This window comes from Hypomesus nipponensis, chromosome 25, assembly GCF_054491055.1.
Source record: "Hypomesus nipponensis isolate SF chromosome 25, ASM5449105v1, whole genome shotgun sequence".
Lineage (NCBI taxonomy): Eukaryota > Metazoa > Chordata > Actinopteri > Osmeriformes > Osmeridae > Hypomesus > Hypomesus nipponensis.
The window spans coordinates 2,872,501-2,888,755 of NC_140385.1; the positions used below are offsets into that span (position 1 = coordinate 2,872,501).

The following is a 16,255-nucleotide window of genomic DNA, read 5'->3' on the forward strand; positions in this document are numbered from 1 at the left end:
GTATCAATGTGTGTGTGTATCAATGTGTGTGTGTATCAATGTGTGTGTGTTTGAATGTGTGCTGGCACCTGCAAGCCACAGAAGTTTCATTCTTTCATTCTTCCTATCCTCTTCTTTAGTCTGTGGTTTAACTTCTCAGTTTGGAGGGGAGGGGGGGTGGGGGGGCTAATTATGTTTTTATTTGGGGGGAGGGGCAGGGGGGAAACGCAGAACGTGAAACCATGGTGACGGCGATGGATGGATGGAGAGCGAGCGGCTGACCTTGCAGGGGAATGTGGGAGGAGAGCAGGGGGGAGGTTAGGATGAGGGGGAGGATGGAGGTGAGGAGGTGAGGGGGAGGGTGGAGGTGGGGAGAGGGTGGAGGTGAGGGAGAGGGGGAGGGTAGAGGTGGGAGGGGGAGGCGGTGGCTGTTGGTGTGTGGAATGAGACAGAGTGTCTGCCAGCATGGACATCTTCTGACTTCATATGAGTCATCAACACAATGTTCCTCTATCTCCCTCTCTCTCTCTCTCTCTCTCTCTCTCTCTCTCTCTCTCTCTCTCTCTCTCTCTCTCTCTCTCTCTCTCTCTCTCTGAGTATGACCTGAGTATGACGTGGAGAGAGCTAAGAGGGCGACCAAGAGAGAGAGAGAGAGAGAGAGGGAGAGAGACAGAGAGAGAGAGAGAGAGAGAGAGAGAGAGAGAGAGAGAGAGAGAGAGAGAGAGAGAGAGAGAGAGAGAGAGGGAGGGAGAGGTTTAAACATTCGTTCCCTTGTTCTCCTTGAATCAGCAGAAACAGATAGGGGTCAGTGTTGACACAGCTATGACCTCTAGACACACACACACACATACACACACACACACATTTACGTAAGCACCTACACACACTTACATACACAGAGACACACATACAACTACACACACACACCCACATACATAAAAACACATGCACACACACACATGCACATACAGGCGCACACCCGCTCCCCCAAGTGTGAAATTGAATGCAGGGGGGCTAGTGGGATGAGAGGATGAGGGAGAAGCAGGGGGGCTAGTGGGATGAGAGGATGAGGGAGAAGCAGGGGGGCTAGTGGGATGAGAGGATGAGGGAGAAGCAGGGGGGCTAGTGGGATGAGAGGATGAGGGAGAAGTAGGGGGGCTAGTGGGATGAGAGGATGAGGGAGAAGGGTGGATGTTGGCAGAGGTAAAGATGGTGGGGGAGAGAAGGATGAGTTTACAGTAAACCTCTGTTTCTCTGGTCCAACTCAGAGCTCTGCTATCTGGAGAGGAAAAGATGGAGGGATGGAAGGATAGATGGAGGGAGGGAGGGAGGGAGGGAGGGAGGGAGGGAGGGAGGGAGGGAGGGAGGGAGGGAGGGAGGGAGGGAGGGAGGGAGGGAGGGAGGGAGGGAGGGAGGGAGGGAGGGAGGGAGGGAGGGAGGGAAGGAGGGAGGGAGGGAGGGATGGAGGATGCAGGGATGGAGGGAAGGAGGGAGGGATGGAGGAATGAGGGAGGGATGGAGGGATGGAGGGATGGAGGGAGGGATGGAGGATGCAGGGATCGAGGGAGGGATGGAGGGATGTAGGGCTGTAGGGAGGGATGGAGGAAGGAGGGAGGAGTATATATTTAAAGAGGTGAAAGGGCAAGCGATTGGGTGATGTAATGGATCAAGTCATTTTCCGGTGTGTGTTAGTGTGTGTATGTTAGTGTGTGTGTTAGTGTGTGTGTGTTAGTGTGTGTATGTTAGTGTGCGTGTGTTAGTGTGTGTGTTAGTGTGTGTGTGTTAGTGTGTGTATGTTAGTGTGTGTGTTAGTGTGTGTGTGTGTGTTATTGTGTGTGTTACTGTGTGTGTTAGTGTGTGTGTGTGTTAGTGTGTGTGTGTTAGTGTGTGTGTTTGTGTGTGTGTGTGTGTGTTAGTGTGTGTTAGAGTGTGTGTTAGTGTGTGTGTGTTAGTGTGTGTGTGTTAGTGTGTGTTAGTGTGTGTTAGTGTGTGTGTTAGTGTGTGTGTTAGTGTGTGTTAGTGTGTGTGTTAGTGTGTCTGTTAGTGTGTGTGTTAGTGTGTGTGTGTGTGTTAGTGTGTGTGTGTTAGTGTGTGTGTTAGTGTGTGTGTTAGTGTGTGTGTGTTAGTGTGTGTTAGTTTGTGTGTTAATGTGTGCGTTAGTGTGTGTGTTAGTGTGTGTTAGTGTGTGTGTGTGTTAGTGTGTGTGTGTTAGTGTGTGGCCCAATGCTGACTCGGGGCATTCCTGAGAGAAGCAGCATTGTTAGAGTGCATATTGTCCATTCAGTCACCGGGAAAGAGAGGAAAGCGTGTGTGTGTTCAGTGTGTGTGTGTTTGTGTGTGTTCAGTGTGTGTGTGTGTGTGTGTGTGTTTGTGTGTGTCTTCAGTGGAATGCGATGGTGTGAAATTCCAGGCATTTCTATTACAAGAGAACATGGGTAAATATCGTTCAACAAAGTTTGCACACACACACACAACTCCTACTTGCTAAATCCCAGAAATGTAATCTGTGTTTAATAAGATTGTGATGTTGAATCTGAATGCAATTATATAACATGTAAAACATCTAGAATTAATATATTTTATGTGTATTCTAACACCTCCCAATACTGTGACCACATAATTCCACCCTGTCCAGATATTGAGTTTCCAGAGTGAAATCAATCCAACTGACCGGTGAGATTGCGCTGCCCTCTGGTGGTGAATGTGGAACATTGCAAGAGAAAGAGAAAGAAGGAGTGATGAGGAGGAATAAAGAAAGAGTGAGAAAAGGAGAACAGGAGAGAAAGGGAGGGGTGGAGACAGAGAGAGAGGCTGGAGATGAATAAGAGTCATAAACTGAAATTCTTCTTCTACAGTGTAAATAATGAGAGATGTCTTTCAGCTTCACATGTCTTTATTCAGCTGTTCAGGTCCATTATAACCACCAGCAGGAGTTCAAAGTAGCAGAGAGACAACTATAAACTGATCCCTTAAACAGAAGTCACATACAATCACAATATAATCATTTACAGCTGTAATTATAGAACAAAAGAACAATGATTTTAAACCAACTTGAACAATGACAGGGTTCTGTATGATGGTATGAAGGTATCTCTCCTCTATAAGACCCTCTACCACATCTTCATAATCTCTGCACTGTTACCATAGTTACTAAGCCAAAACCCAGGGTAGAGTGTCTGGGTGAAGGTGGTCTGGACTCTGTGGAGGAGGGTCACTGTGTCAGAGACGACACTGTAGAAGGACAGAGTACCTGCCTTGTGATCCAGGTACACTCCTACTCTGGAGGACTGAGGGCCTGATACTGCAGTCTCAACTCTGTTATGTCTGAACCTGTAACCACCACTAGAGCACTGCAACATCCAGGACTTGTTATTGTAACCAAAGTAAGAGTTATCGCCAGTTCTGCTGATGTCTTTATTTGACACTGCCATGTGAACATATTTACCCCTCCACTCCACCTCCCAGTAACAGCGTCCAGACAGAGCCTCTCTACACAGCACCTGAGGGTACAAGGTGAACCTCTCTGGATGGACAGGATATGGCTGCTGCTGCTTTAGACGTGTCACCTTCCTGTTCTCCTCAGACAGAGAGAGGTTTCTATGTAATGTGTTTGGGTCCAGAGTGAGCTGACAGGAATCTGGGAGCAGAGCAGAGACCAGATCAGAGTTAATAACACGTCCATTCATGTGTCCCCATGTTAAAGCTGCTGTTGTTCTGGATCAGATTCATCATTCAACACGTGTCAGTGGAGAGAGACCTGGACACTTCAGAGACTCACATGATAAGAGGTCTGCTCTGGTCTTGGGCTCTGGAGGCAGGAACACATCCACTGTGGAGACTGGAGACACACACACATATTTATTTAAATACACACGCACATATTTTTACACACACCAATGGCTCCACACACAACATGCAAAGACACACACACAGGAAAACACACAAACACACACAGACAGTACAACAAACACGTAAGCTACCTTATCAAGTTGATACAAACATGTGCTTCTGTAACAGGTGTCTGTCCTATCACATGATGTTTGTCCATGAGGCTTAATGTGCTGTTCCTCCAGACCTGCTGTGTTCAACCAGCTCACCTGTGGTGGAGATGTTGGACCACTCTCTCTGGATCAGCTCCTCTAGTTTGTCTCTCAGCTCAGAGACCACCTCAGTCACATGTTTGAAAAACTGAAGAGTCGGAACAGAGATGCTGGGGAGAGACTGGTACTTCTGGAGAGAGAGAGAGAGAGAGAGAGAGAGAGAGGGGGAGAGAGAGAGAGACAGAGAGAGAGAGGGGGAGAGAGAGAGAGAGAGAGAGAGAGAGGGATGGTAGGGGGGGAGAGGGGTTTAAATGGTGAGAGAGGGAAAAAAGAGACAAAAATAAAGAAAGAGGGAGAGAGAGACAGATGGAAGAATGACAGATGGACAGACACACAGGTTGAGCAGAGATCCTACATTGATGATCAGACAGTGAGCGTAGCTTCAGATCTGAGCTTCCAGGGTAGTCTAGTTACCTGGAGGAAGTGGATGTTGTCCTCTGTGTGTGAGAGCTTCTCCAGCTCAGCGTCTCTCCTCCTCAGCTCAGCTATCTCCTGCTCCAGTCTCTCCAGCAGTCCTTCAGCCTGACTCACTGCTGCCCCCTGCTGGGCTCTGATCAGATCCTTCACCTCAGAGCGCCTTCTCTCAATGGAGCGAATCAGCTCAATGAAGATCCTCTCACTGTCCTCCACTGCTGCCTGGCCAGAGAGCTGGAGGGAGAGAGGGGGGGGGAGAGAAGAGAGAGAGAGAGAGAGAGAGAGAGAGAGAGAGAGACAGACAGACAGACAGCAAAATACATCAAGATATCCCTCCAGTGACAGCAGTCTTCCTGAATGTAGACAGTCCACCTGTCCTATCCAGGTATCTCCCAGTAGCACAGCTCCAGTAGTGGAGATCCTGATGCTGACCTTGAAAGACTCCACAGCCTGCTGGAGCTCCTTCAGCTCCTTCTCTCTCTGCTGGACTCTCTGCTGGACTTCCTGCTGACTCAGGACCAGCTTGTCCTGGAGAACAACACACATGACCACAACACAGTAGGAGTTACAGTACAGGACTCTGGTGGAGTGGAGGCAGTAAACTCTTCCTGCTTTTCCTGACATGAGTCAGCACTTGTTGACATTTTATAGTTCTCCACGTAGACCAAACAGGAGTTCACACTTTGGACTAAAATAAGGTCATAACAACAGTCCAATGGTTATACATTCAATGATCTAGGTTGATATAAAATTGTAGTATTTTAAAAATACATGTGATACATTTATAATTTTGTTAAATCGTTTTCTATTGTATTACCATTAATAACCAGTTTATAGATTTTTATAGATGACATACAAGTGGAGCATATACATTTAGATTTAATGTAAACCACACATGTTTCAACTTTGAACAGTTTTATTTTCCAAGTACCTCATGAGTCACTGACTAGTGGTTCTGGTCTTACCTGTTTCTCTTTCCACTCAGCTTTGACTGACACCGTGTCATGGCCTTTATGGTTTTCCATGGTACACTGATAGCAGATACATTTACATTTAGTCATTTAGCAGACGCTCTTATCCAGAGCGACTTACAGAATGGTAAAGGGGCATTCCCCCCGAGGCAAGTAGGGTGAAGTGCCTTGCCCAAGGACACAACGTCATTTGACTCCCTACAGATACACTGCTGTTCTGTCCGACAGAAGACCTCCAGCAGCTTGTCATGACTGGAGCAGATCATCTCCTGCAGTCCAGACGTGGCTTCCACCAGCTTGTGATTCTTCATCTTAAGAATCTGGTAGTGGGGCTGGAGGTGAGTCTGGCAGTAGGACACCATACACACCAGACAGGACTTGAGCGCTCTCTGTTTCCTGGGCCCAGTGCAGAGGTCACAGGTCACCTCTCCTGGCCCAGCTGGACTGGTCAGCTCAGAGGGGGCGGCCTGGTCTCCTCCTGTCTCCTTCAATTTCTCCACCACCTCAGCCAGCATGTAGTTCCTCTTCAGAGCAGTCCTCAGAGTGAAGCTCTGTCTGCACTGGGGGCAGCTGTAGACTCCCTTCTGCTCATTCTGGTCCCAGTAGCCCTTGATACAGCTGCTACAGTAACTGTGACCACAGGCGAGGGTGACAGGATCCTTTAAGAGGTACAGACAGATGGAACAGCAGAACTGGTCCTGGTCCAGCACAACTCCCTGCTGGGCCATGCTGGAGTGGTAGTGACGGACGCTCTCTCTCACACACAAACACAAGTGGAGAGCGAGAGAAAGAGAGATTAGAGAGAGAGAGACCACCTTGGATTGTCAAATACCAAATATGAATATGAATAAGTAGCCTATGGTTGTCACAATATTGCGTACAGCCAAGCCAGCATGGCAACGCCCAATCTTGTCCGATCTCGGAAGCTAAGCAGGGTTGTTTCGTTTCTTCAGAATAACAACTGTTGTGGGAGGAATGAGTGATTTCCTGGTTCTGTTTGAGGCTGGAGTTTAGAGGGGGTGGAGTTTAGAGGGGGTGGAGTTTAGAGGGGCTATCATACTCTCTCATAGACACTATCATAGTCTCTCATAGACACTATCATACTCTCTCATACACCATTGTTTTCCATTGATAGTGTGTAGCAGAGTATCATAGCATCCTTGAGAGACATGATATATGTATGTGAGTATGATGTGGAGTGAGAGAGGGAAAAATTGGGAGTAATGTGAAAGGCTGAGGATGAATTGTGTCCTACATGGCCTCTCATTCAAATGCACACACACACACACACACACACACACACACACACAGAAAAGCACACACACACACACTCACACACATACAAACACAAATCACCTAAAGTCCACTCAAGGGCAATGCCCCTCTGCACTGGATTCACATTTGCAAACGTGCAAAGTTCACTCAAAAAACAAAACAAAAGAGGAGATGTGGAGAGGGGAGTCAGAGAAAGAGATATTAGCTTAGTTTCTTTGGAATAACAACTGTTCTGGGAAAAAAACAGGGATTTCCTGTTACTGTTGGAGGGTGGAGGTTAAGGGGGTGGACAGACGAGAGAAAATGAGCTGTGGACTGAGAGAGAATAGTTTTTAATCTCCTTCAAAAGAGAGGACCGAGTGGGTTTAGGTTCAGTGTGAGCTGACAGGGAGCATCTACCAGCTAGAGAACCAGCTACCAAGAGAGAACCAGCTACCAGATAAAGAACCTGCTCCCAAGAGAGAACCAGCTCCCAAGAGAGAACCATCTCCTCACATGAGGTGAGTAGAGATGGAGTGAAACAACAGTGGCCATGTAGGGTCACAGAAGGTTCCCTGACACACTAATTCTAACAGAAGCTAATGTTAACAGAAGCTAATTCTAACAGAAGCTAATGTTAACAAAAGCTAATTGTTGGAATGCTGCTTTAGCATTCGCCTTCAAATCTTCAGCTATTGAAACCGTTCAGCTATCAAAAAATTCAAGAGTTTCAGGCCATGGGTGCTATATCTTTTCAGCTTTGTACCTATTATTTTTGAATTAATATAAATCAATATTCATAATGTTTTTTACACCGTTTTCCAATTGAGTTTTTTTTTCAAATCCTCTCAATCCTCTTAAACTTCTTCAACCTTCAAATCCTTCTTCTTCCTCAATATTTTAGCTAGAGCCACCATTTAAACTTTAAAATGTTGACAAAACCCTAAACTATTTTAAAACAAAAAATCATCTTTTTGATGTCTATTCAACTTTTCTTAATATCACTGATTGTTTCATGAGTTTTTCAAACCGTTTCTGAGATTTACATGGGTGTGTATGTGAGAGCCTAGAGTGCAGACTGAAACGCTTAGAGCTTCGAAATCTGTTTTTCAAAAGTATTTCTAGTTTTCCTGCATTGCCGCAATTTTCACTCTTCATGCTTCATTTTTGGATCAATAGATGGCTAATTTTGTGTTGGTCGTAGACAGTTGTCTGTGGAATCCAACAGACTGACACATCGCCCCATAGAGACCAATGCAAATCTGGTGACACATATGCGGGTATTTTCTCATTTCTGTATTTTCTGCAATTTAAAATAGATAAGTGAATCTTTCATCATTCCGATGCACTTTCTGCAGGAAATGAAGGTGGCTGAGCGGTTAGAGCATCGGGCTAGTAATCTGAAGGTTGCCAGTTTTTCCCGGCCGGTGCACATGACGTTGTGTCCTTGGGCAAGGCACTTCACCCTACTTGCCCGACTTGGGACAATGTCCCTGTACTTACTGTAAGTCGCTCTGGATAAGAGCGTCTGCTAAATGACTAAATGTAAATGCTAATAGAAGCTAATTCTAACAGAAGCTAATTCTAACACAAGCTAATGCTAACAGAAGCTAATGCTAACAGAAGCTAATGTGGATTATCTGAATAAACAGTTGATTGTGTCCTCAATCAGACAATTCATAATAGTTTTGGTTGAGCCCTTTAACCCATCATGTTTGTGTTTGGGGTCACATGAGTGTAAGTATTGGAACAGAGCTACTGTTAGGCTTGAATTTCCGGATTAGAGGGTCATGTTTAAGAGTTTCAACGAGAACAAAAACATTAGTTAAATCGAAAATGATACACAATTGATTGATTGTTTTCCTTGTCACTTGACTGTGCACTTACCAGTGTAGCATTGCCAAACCTTATCTCTTGAACTGGAGCAGAGGAGTGGCAGAGAAAGGGAAAAGGACAGAGATCTGGGCCCATTTAAGATTCTCGTCCCAGGCAAGACTGTCAGCTCAGCTGGCCTGTATGCCAGTATGAGGACATCCTTGGGAGTAGAATATTATTAACACGTTTACCAAATGATTTGACACTTTGTTCCCCCCCCCCCCCGTACCCTGGGACCGGGACAACAGACCCCCCATCAGACACCACTTCTGATCTAACTGTTTTTGGGGAACCTGTTAATCATTGTACAGTGTCCCTTTTGACTGGTTGTGCATGCATTTACTGGAAACTCAATTTATATAACCAATCGATTACATACAGTTTAAACTGGACAGGTTCCCAAGGAAAGACACAACCTGTTTATGCCAAAACATCTGGTTCTGCAACGTGGGAATCTCAACGTTTGGTAACACTTTATTTCGATGGTCCGTCTGTTGACACGTAATAGGTTATCAGTAACTACTCCGTATCATGTCAACATGATACATTGCTGCAATCCTGTTGAGTAGTTACAGTTTATAGTGTGCCAACAGATGGACTATCAAAATGCAACACACAATCTATAGACAGTTAGTTGAATAGATTATGACCTGTTGAAAACAAGCTTTGAAAGTCAGACACATTGAGTCAAATTTGTAGATTAACACTTGAAATGCACTTGAAAATCCATAGAAAAGTTAATTGAATGCATAACTACATATCTGTTGAAACCGTTTTGTTGAATGTAAACAGATACATTGTTGATATGCTACTGAGTAGTTACTGATAATCTATAGTGTGTCAACAGATGGACCATCAAAATAAAGTGTTAACCAATGTTCAAAGTTCATCTGTAATTTAACCAAGGACTCTGCAAGTCCTTAGATTACATGGGCATGGCTTAGGATATGTTCGATCCTTAACCCCAACCCTAACATTTGGTGAACAGTTTAATGGTTTTAATGGCATAATGTTTTAATGGCATAATGTGGTGAGCTGGGTTGTCTTCCTGGTGTGTGCGGTGCACCTGGCCCGCTCCCAGAGGCCAAAGCCAGGGCTCAGGTCATGAAGGTAAGTCTTGCAGGTGATGTTTCTGATTGGCTGGTTTTGAACTGTGTGTAACTCGAGACGACACACAGAATAACTGAATATATATCTCAAAAGGTCCTGTTTGACATTTCTTTCTTTCTTTCTTGCAGAGCCTGTCAGAGAAGGAAAAAAGAGCAGAAATGCAAGTCATGCGTGATATGAAGCTCTTGTTTGAGAGGAAACAGAGAGAGTTTTTCAGATTCAGCTAGAAAAAGAGAAGAGAATCTCCGCAGAGATCTGGATGAGGAGATATCTGAGCTGCAGAGAAGAAGCGCTGAGCTTGAGACGCTCTCACCCACTGATGAGTTACTAAGGGTGGGTCCTCCCCCTCCTCCCCCCTCCTCCCCCCTCCTCCCCCCTCCTCCCCCCTCCTCCCCCCTCCTCCCCCCTCCTCCCCCCTACAGGTCAGTGTTCCGTTTTCACATCCTTATAAATGAGTGTCTCAGGTCCGGTGACCCTGTCTGGTCTGGGATCAGAGATTAAACTAGTGATGTTTCCCCTCATCCCCTACAGAGTGACAGCCTGCCGTCTAAGGACTGGTCTGAGGTCAGTTTCCACAGTGCTGCGTCTCAAGGCACCATGATGCATCTCATTTCTCGACTGTCAAAGGAACTCCAGTTTCTCACCTATAGGATCACTAATGTTGGTAAGAACTTGAAGAATTGATTTTAACCTCTTAGATCAGAGATGCTATAAAAATGTTATATTATGGCCCACACAGGTTAATTCATTTATGTTAGTTGTTGTCCAGTAAATCTATATAATTGATGATTAAACTTGACATGATGTGTTGATCACGGGTACTGTTGTCTCTCCTTCCACAGAGGTGATACAGATGCAGAAGTATGCAGGTGTGTGTTACATCACAATGGTACCCCACACACACACACATGCATGTGTACTGTATAAACACACACAAAAAAAGCAGTTAGGTAACACAAGTACACCACATATACAGCATAAACACGCCACACACTACATATATACACACGCCACACACTGATTAAAATGTTGTGTTTAATGTAGTGTGATCACCCACGTCCAGTATACATGTCCTTTTCCTCCACAGTGGGCGTGACTCTGGACCCTGACACTGCTCACCCCCGCCTCACCCTGTCCGAGGACAGGAAACAGGTCACACTGGGAGACACACCACTAGACGTTCCTGACAGCCCACAGAGGTTTGATGTTAGTTTCTGTGTGCTGGGGAAGGAGGGCTTCTCCTCAGGGAGGTTCTACTATGAGGTACAGGTGGGGACCAAGACCCATTGGGATCTGGGAGTGGTCAGAGAGTCCATTGACAGGAAGGGGAAGCTCGCACGGAGCCCTGTTAAAGGATACTGGACAATATGTATGAGGAATGGAGATTCATACAAAGCTCTGGATGATCCTGAAGTGGTCCTCGACCTCGAAGTGAAGCCCCAGAAGGTGGGGGGGGGTTTTTGGACTACGAGGAGGGTCAGGTCTCCTTCTACGATGTGGATAACAGGTCTCATATGTACTCCTTCACTGGCCAGACCTTCACTGAGAAACTCTACCCTTTCTTCAGCCAGGGTATTAGGGGTGATGGTAATAAAACCTTAGCTCTCACCGTCACCCCTGTCAATTAAGCAATCCGTGGCAAAGCAACACAATTGGAAGATTTGTGATGCTGCGTACCCAGCAAGAGCATCCAACAGTCACGAGAATTAAGCATGGTTATAATTACCTCGCATGGTTATCAGCTTCTAATTCAAGGGAATGTTTGAACTTCCTGTCATGAACCTTTAAATCATGTACTGCAACGCTTGAGGGTTGTAAGCATTCTCTTCATGTCTCTCTTCTCTCTCCTCATTCATCTATTTTCTCTCAAGTGTGTCTTCATTCATGTTTCGTTGATTAGAATGATTCTGCTTGATTCACATGTATTAACACTTTAAATAAAATAAAAATATTTCTGTTTGCAAGGTGGCTGTTGATGAATCCAGATGTTTTGGTTTACTCTGTAGTGCGTGTTTTCATTGGTCGAGAGTTCAACTCAGCCAATCATGTTCAGGAACAATCCCATTTGGCCATCTTGATCCTGACCAGACAGCTCTGTGGTGTGAGAGTCAAGCTGGTTCCTGATACTTCCTGTGCGCTTAGTAAGGGTTAGGGTTAGAGAGAGATGAAGAAGAAGAAGAGAAAATAACTTTAGGGAGAGAGAGCAGGGAGAGTGATAGAGAGAGAGGAGTGAGAGAATGAGAGGAGGAGGGAGAGATGAGAGAGAGAGAGGAGTGAGAGAATGAGAGGAGGAGGGAGAGATGATAGAGAAAGAGATGGAAACAACTTCCAGTAAAGAAGAAGCAAAAGTAAAAATAGGAGAATCCACCTGTGTACCTTGTCCTCTACAGATGAGGACCTGTCATGACAAAAACTGTCCTGGTGCGAAAAACTGCCAGAGCAACTGCCCTCCAAAATTCCTGTGCACGTCCCTGGTTTTAACAAACGTTTACCTTTTTAGTATTTTCATGGCTATCTCGGTGAATCTTGATTGACATATTTTAGAATCCTGGGGACAAAGGTTTCTTTGTTAGGTGGAAAATTACATAAGAATCAAAATCTTAATCAGAATATTGTTTATGCATAAATGTTTCATCGCCAATTAGGTGGTCACAAACAAGGAATTTACTGTAGTGGGCAGGTGCTTGCAGTAAACATAATAAACAAGATAAAATGTAGAAAATGTACAACAAAATACTGGCAGAACAACATAATATAAAATACGATAAAATAATGTGAATAAAATAATATAGAATAAAAAATAATACTTTTTCTTTTTTTTTTGTCATTTTATCAGACGCTCTTATCCAGAGCGACTTACAGTAAGTACAGGGAGATTCCCCCGACACAAGTAGGGTGAAGTGCCTTGACACAACGTCATTTCACACGGCCAGGAATCAATCTGGCAAGCCCGATTCCCTCACCGTTCAGCCACCTGACTCCCTAATACCGAAGTGTCAGTGTCAGAACATGGTGAAAGAGGTGGTTGTGTGTGGGTTGTGTGGTAGACTATGTAAATAAAATGTCATGTGGTAGTACCAGGCTGTGAAATTTGGTTAACCCTTGTGCTGTCTTCGGGTCCCAATATTACCCAATACAAAAACACATTTTTATTTCAACCTTCGCAATGTGGGGGGTCTGAGACAGCCCAACAGTTAAAAGAAAATGTTTCACTTTGTTTTTGTATGCAGTAAAGTTGTCGCAATACGACGGTGGCTCACAATGACTGATGGGGTCAGAATGACCCGAAGATAACACAAGGGTTAAACTGGTTACAGTTGGTCCTATAGTCCCAGCGTTTATGGGCATGTCTGATGTAAGACCGTATCTTATTAATAAGATAGGAATAAGAAGATAGGAATAAGAAGAGGGAGTCAGATGGCTGAGCGGTGAAGGAGTCGGGCTAGTAATCAGAGGGTTGCTGGATCGATTCCCCACCGTGCCAAAATGACGTTGTGTCCTTGGGCAAGGCACTTCACCCTACTTGCCTCGGGGGGAATGTCCCTGTACTTACTGTAAGTCGCTCTGGATAAGAGCGTCTGCTAAATGTAAATGTAATAACCAGGTCCAAACCAGATACTCCGGATAGTTCATATGTATGAGTCACCTGAGGCATAGGGAGTTCCCAAAGCAGCTACCAGCTAGAGGACCAGCTACGAGCAAGAGAGTAGCTCCAGGTGAGTAGATCGGGAGCGGTTACGGGAATCGGGCTATTTCTTGTGGATCGTGCAGCGTGGGTGAGGAAGCTCTCTTATCGCTTATTTAAGCAATAAGCCCAAAGAGACCGTGGTTTACGCTGATTTTAGAACAGGTAAGGGGAGTTGTTAAGCACGACGCAAAAGCGGAGTGCCGAAAACCCCTTTACCTGTTCTAAAATCAGCGTAAACCACGGACTCGCGGGGCTTATTGCTTTTCTAAAACTGTTACTACAAATATTTGATATGGTTTCATCAATAAAAACAATTCGAAACAAAATAGTTACATAATAAACCGTCATTCTTCCGCTACTAGGGTGAATTCAGGTATATTGGGACATTTTTTGTAATTCTATCTTCTGAGTTTAAGTTTGTCATCAAGTTCCAAACATAACCCAATAAATGAGACATTTCTGAATTCCTCAAGGTATCCACATTATTTAAGTCTAAAAAATAAGTCTTCATAATATTTTAGAAATGCATGGCTCACTATTTTAGTGGAGTTGGCAAAAAACAAATTTTAAGCAACTTGTTTGGTAATTTGGGACACAGACTCATGGGTGTAGATTAATGTATTGAACAATAATTAAACAAATGTAAAAACATTTTAATGGATTGTTAACCATAAATATAACTCCTTGAACCCCTGCAATGCTCCCTTCATCCTGTTCCCCTTCCGCAAAACACGTATTTGCCCTTTACTTTTCCGTTTGTTCACTCTCCCTTGCACTTCACTCTCCCTTGGTCTGTCTGTCTCTTTCCTGGGTGCCATTCTATTCCGCAAAATGAATTTGTTTCATAAATGAGAACAATTTGTAGATTAGACAAAGTGCAGAAGACTCTACACCTACATACATTAAAAGTAGGCTAGGTTTAATGCTTGATAGCTCACTTAACCCTATAACGCGTGTGATTACAGAATAATCGAGTCATCGGAACCCAGTGAATAGCCTACTGGAGCTGCTTGTGACCTGTAAAGATGACAGGTTAATCAGAAACGTTCGCGTTACACTACATACATAACTGCCAGAGCCATGCGAAATCACTAATTATATTATTTTAGGGAGGAATAGGCCTTCATGAAAACTAGCATGCCTTAACGCGCAACCGTTGACGAAACTGTGCTGTGCACGAGTTTGATAGACTATAAGCGCGTCTGCTCCTCATATTCCCAGTCCTCTCTGCGTGCGCTGAGGCCGATATGGCCCACTACACACAGCTCTGATGGTTATCAACTTTAGCCTCTAATTCCTTCTGCAAAAGTTGCCTAGGATACATCACTTAGGTTTTGTTTTGTTATAAATGTGACTTTTTCACTTTTAATCAGGTTATTTATGACTAAACTATTGACACATTTCATTTTATACCCTAAAAATGTTGTCCCAAATTACCTGAAACATGCTGTCCCAATTTACCACACCATGTTTGGTAATTTGGGACACCAAGAAAATGTTCAAATTAAATAAATATAAACATAATTTCAAAAATGTTTATTTTTATTTTAGTACACTATTACATCACACATATTTGCTCAACATTGGTGTCCACTTTAAATTGGGCCTATACATTTTACAGACTTATATTAAAATCCTCATAAAGCACATGTCATTCTTCTCACCTCTTGATTTTCAGGGTCAACTTCCTGTTTAATGCTGACCACCCCCTCCTGTGTGATGTCACCTACGTTATATCATGTGACTTTAGTTATATGCTTCCTAAGCAATGTATTAGCACCCCTAACTTTACCATAGCCTGTTCAAGGCAGAAGTAATTACAAAGCAGTATGTCAAATTGTGTAGCTTTACCTATTATGAGCCAAGAGTTGTCGAGCTTGACGTGTGTGCTAGATGCCATTTTGAGAAAATCGCTGTTAAACATTTGGAAGTTTTAGAACGGGTTCTCTCTATCGCTCTGTGTTCCCCCCCTTACTGCCAGGACAAAAAAGTAAATAGAAATATATGATTTGGCTAGCCATATGCTTGAGAGAATAAGTTTTACAATATACAATATATATAATATAACAATATACAATTCATTTAAGTTATTTCTTAACTTGCTGAGACAAATTTTAAGTAAAGGATGGTAACAGACCATGATTTAAGGTTTTGTTTACTTGGCGAAGGCGGTATAAAATCATTAAAAAAACACATTTTTTTGGGCAATATTTGTGGCATGTTATGAAAGTTTACTAGTTACAGAACCAACATATCCAAAAATATCCAAATTGACAAACTGAACAAAAATCTGGGTTTTTGCCTGTAGTACCTGGCCTTAAGTAAGAAGCTGTAATTTGGTGTTCAGCAATGTAAGATGTGTACTCATCAATGAGTTAACTTCTTTCGTTGCTGCTGCTTATCTTCTTTAAAAAATTAATGGAAGAAACGGTTTTGGACGATAATGGGGTCTGGAACGTTGGCGAGTTTGAATAAACGATAATGGGATGCGATTTGCTTAAATGTACATGTGCTGCTATTACTCAACGGCACGTTATTCACCGTTCAACAGCACTTCTATGCACGTTGTATCCATGCGTCGTTGCTAACGTGAGCTGACATTGTGACGTAGGCTAGTACTGAGTTCCCTTTGTTGACAAAAGGCACTTTTTGCCACAAAAAAATAAATTTCCGTCTACACCGTGCGAAGGAACGTAAATAAAAATACAAGCAACTCAATCTCTACTAAGACGAAACTTTTGACATCAACGTTGTGTATGTAGTCCAATTATTGACGGATCCTTTGGGGAAAATTATTTAAAAAATAATAATAATAAGATATATGTTAGAGAACAATGGTTGTGCTCGCCGGAGACGTGAGCACA

At 43.8% G+C, this 16,255-nt stretch overlaps 2 protein-coding genes and 1 long non-coding RNA gene across 3 annotated transcripts; 2 read left to right on the plus strand and 1 right to left on the minus strand.

Moving 5' to 3' along the window:
- Positions 1-2,854: 2,854 nt before the first annotated feature.
- LOC146221769 (E3 ubiquitin-protein ligase TRIM16-like) lies at positions 2,855-6,377 on the minus strand. The gene is made up of 7 exons (XM_084692020.1): positions 5,647-6,377; positions 5,459-5,524; positions 4,926-5,021; positions 4,494-4,727; positions 4,077-4,209; positions 3,758-3,817; positions 2,855-3,616 (listed from the first exon to the last, which is right to left on the minus strand). The coding sequence occupies exons 1-7, from the start codon at positions 6,190-6,192 to the stop codon at positions 3,090-3,092; spliced, it is 1,662 nt and encodes a 553-aa protein (XP_084548146.1). The 5' UTR covers positions 6,193-6,377; the 3' UTR covers positions 2,855-3,089.
- A 504-nt stretch (positions 6,378-6,881) lies between these two features.
- Positions 6,882-8,386, plus strand: LOC146221770 (uncharacterized). The gene is made up of 2 exons (XR_014746784.1): positions 6,882-7,239; positions 8,077-8,386. It is a non-coding gene; the product is annotated as an uncharacterized LOC146221770 (long non-coding RNA).
- Positions 8,387-10,104: 1,718 nt separating this feature from the next.
- Positions 10,105-11,667, plus strand: LOC146221771 (E3 ubiquitin-protein ligase TRIM39-like). The gene is made up of 4 exons (XM_084692013.1): positions 10,105-10,125; positions 10,235-10,367; positions 10,546-10,572; positions 10,791-11,667. The coding sequence occupies exons 2-4, from the start codon at positions 10,301-10,303 to the stop codon at positions 11,303-11,305; spliced, it is 609 nt and encodes a 202-aa protein (XP_084548139.1). The 5' UTR covers positions 10,105-10,125; positions 10,235-10,300; the 3' UTR covers positions 11,306-11,667.
- Positions 11,668-16,255: the final 4,588 nt, after the last annotated feature.

Bases quoted from the DNA above. Each gene is read 5' to 3' on its own strand.
- LOC146221769 (XM_084692020.1), bottom strand. From the start codon at position 6,192: ATGGCCCAGCAGGGAGTTGTGCTGGACCAGGACCAGTTCTGCTGTTCC. The intron at 5,022-5,458 runs GTAAGACCAGAA...GTTGTTCTCCAG, and splicing joins CTGAGTGGAAAGAGAAACAG to GACAAGCTGGTCCTGAGTCA. The intron at 3,818-4,076 runs GTGAGCTGGTTG...GTGTGTCTCCAG, and splicing joins GTCCAACATCTCCACCACAG to TCTCCACAGTGGATGTGTTC.
- LOC146221771 (XM_084692013.1), top strand. From the start codon at position 10,301: ATGATGCATCTCATTTCTCGACTGTCAAAGGAACTCCAGTTTCTCACC. The intron at 10,368-10,545 runs GTAAGAACTTGA...CTCCTTCCACAG, and splicing joins CTATAGGATCACTAATGTTG to AGGTGATACAGATGCAGAAG. The intron at 10,573-10,790 runs GTGTGTGTTACA...TTTCCTCCACAG, and splicing joins ACAGATGCAGAAGTATGCAG to TGGGCGTGACTCTGGACCCT.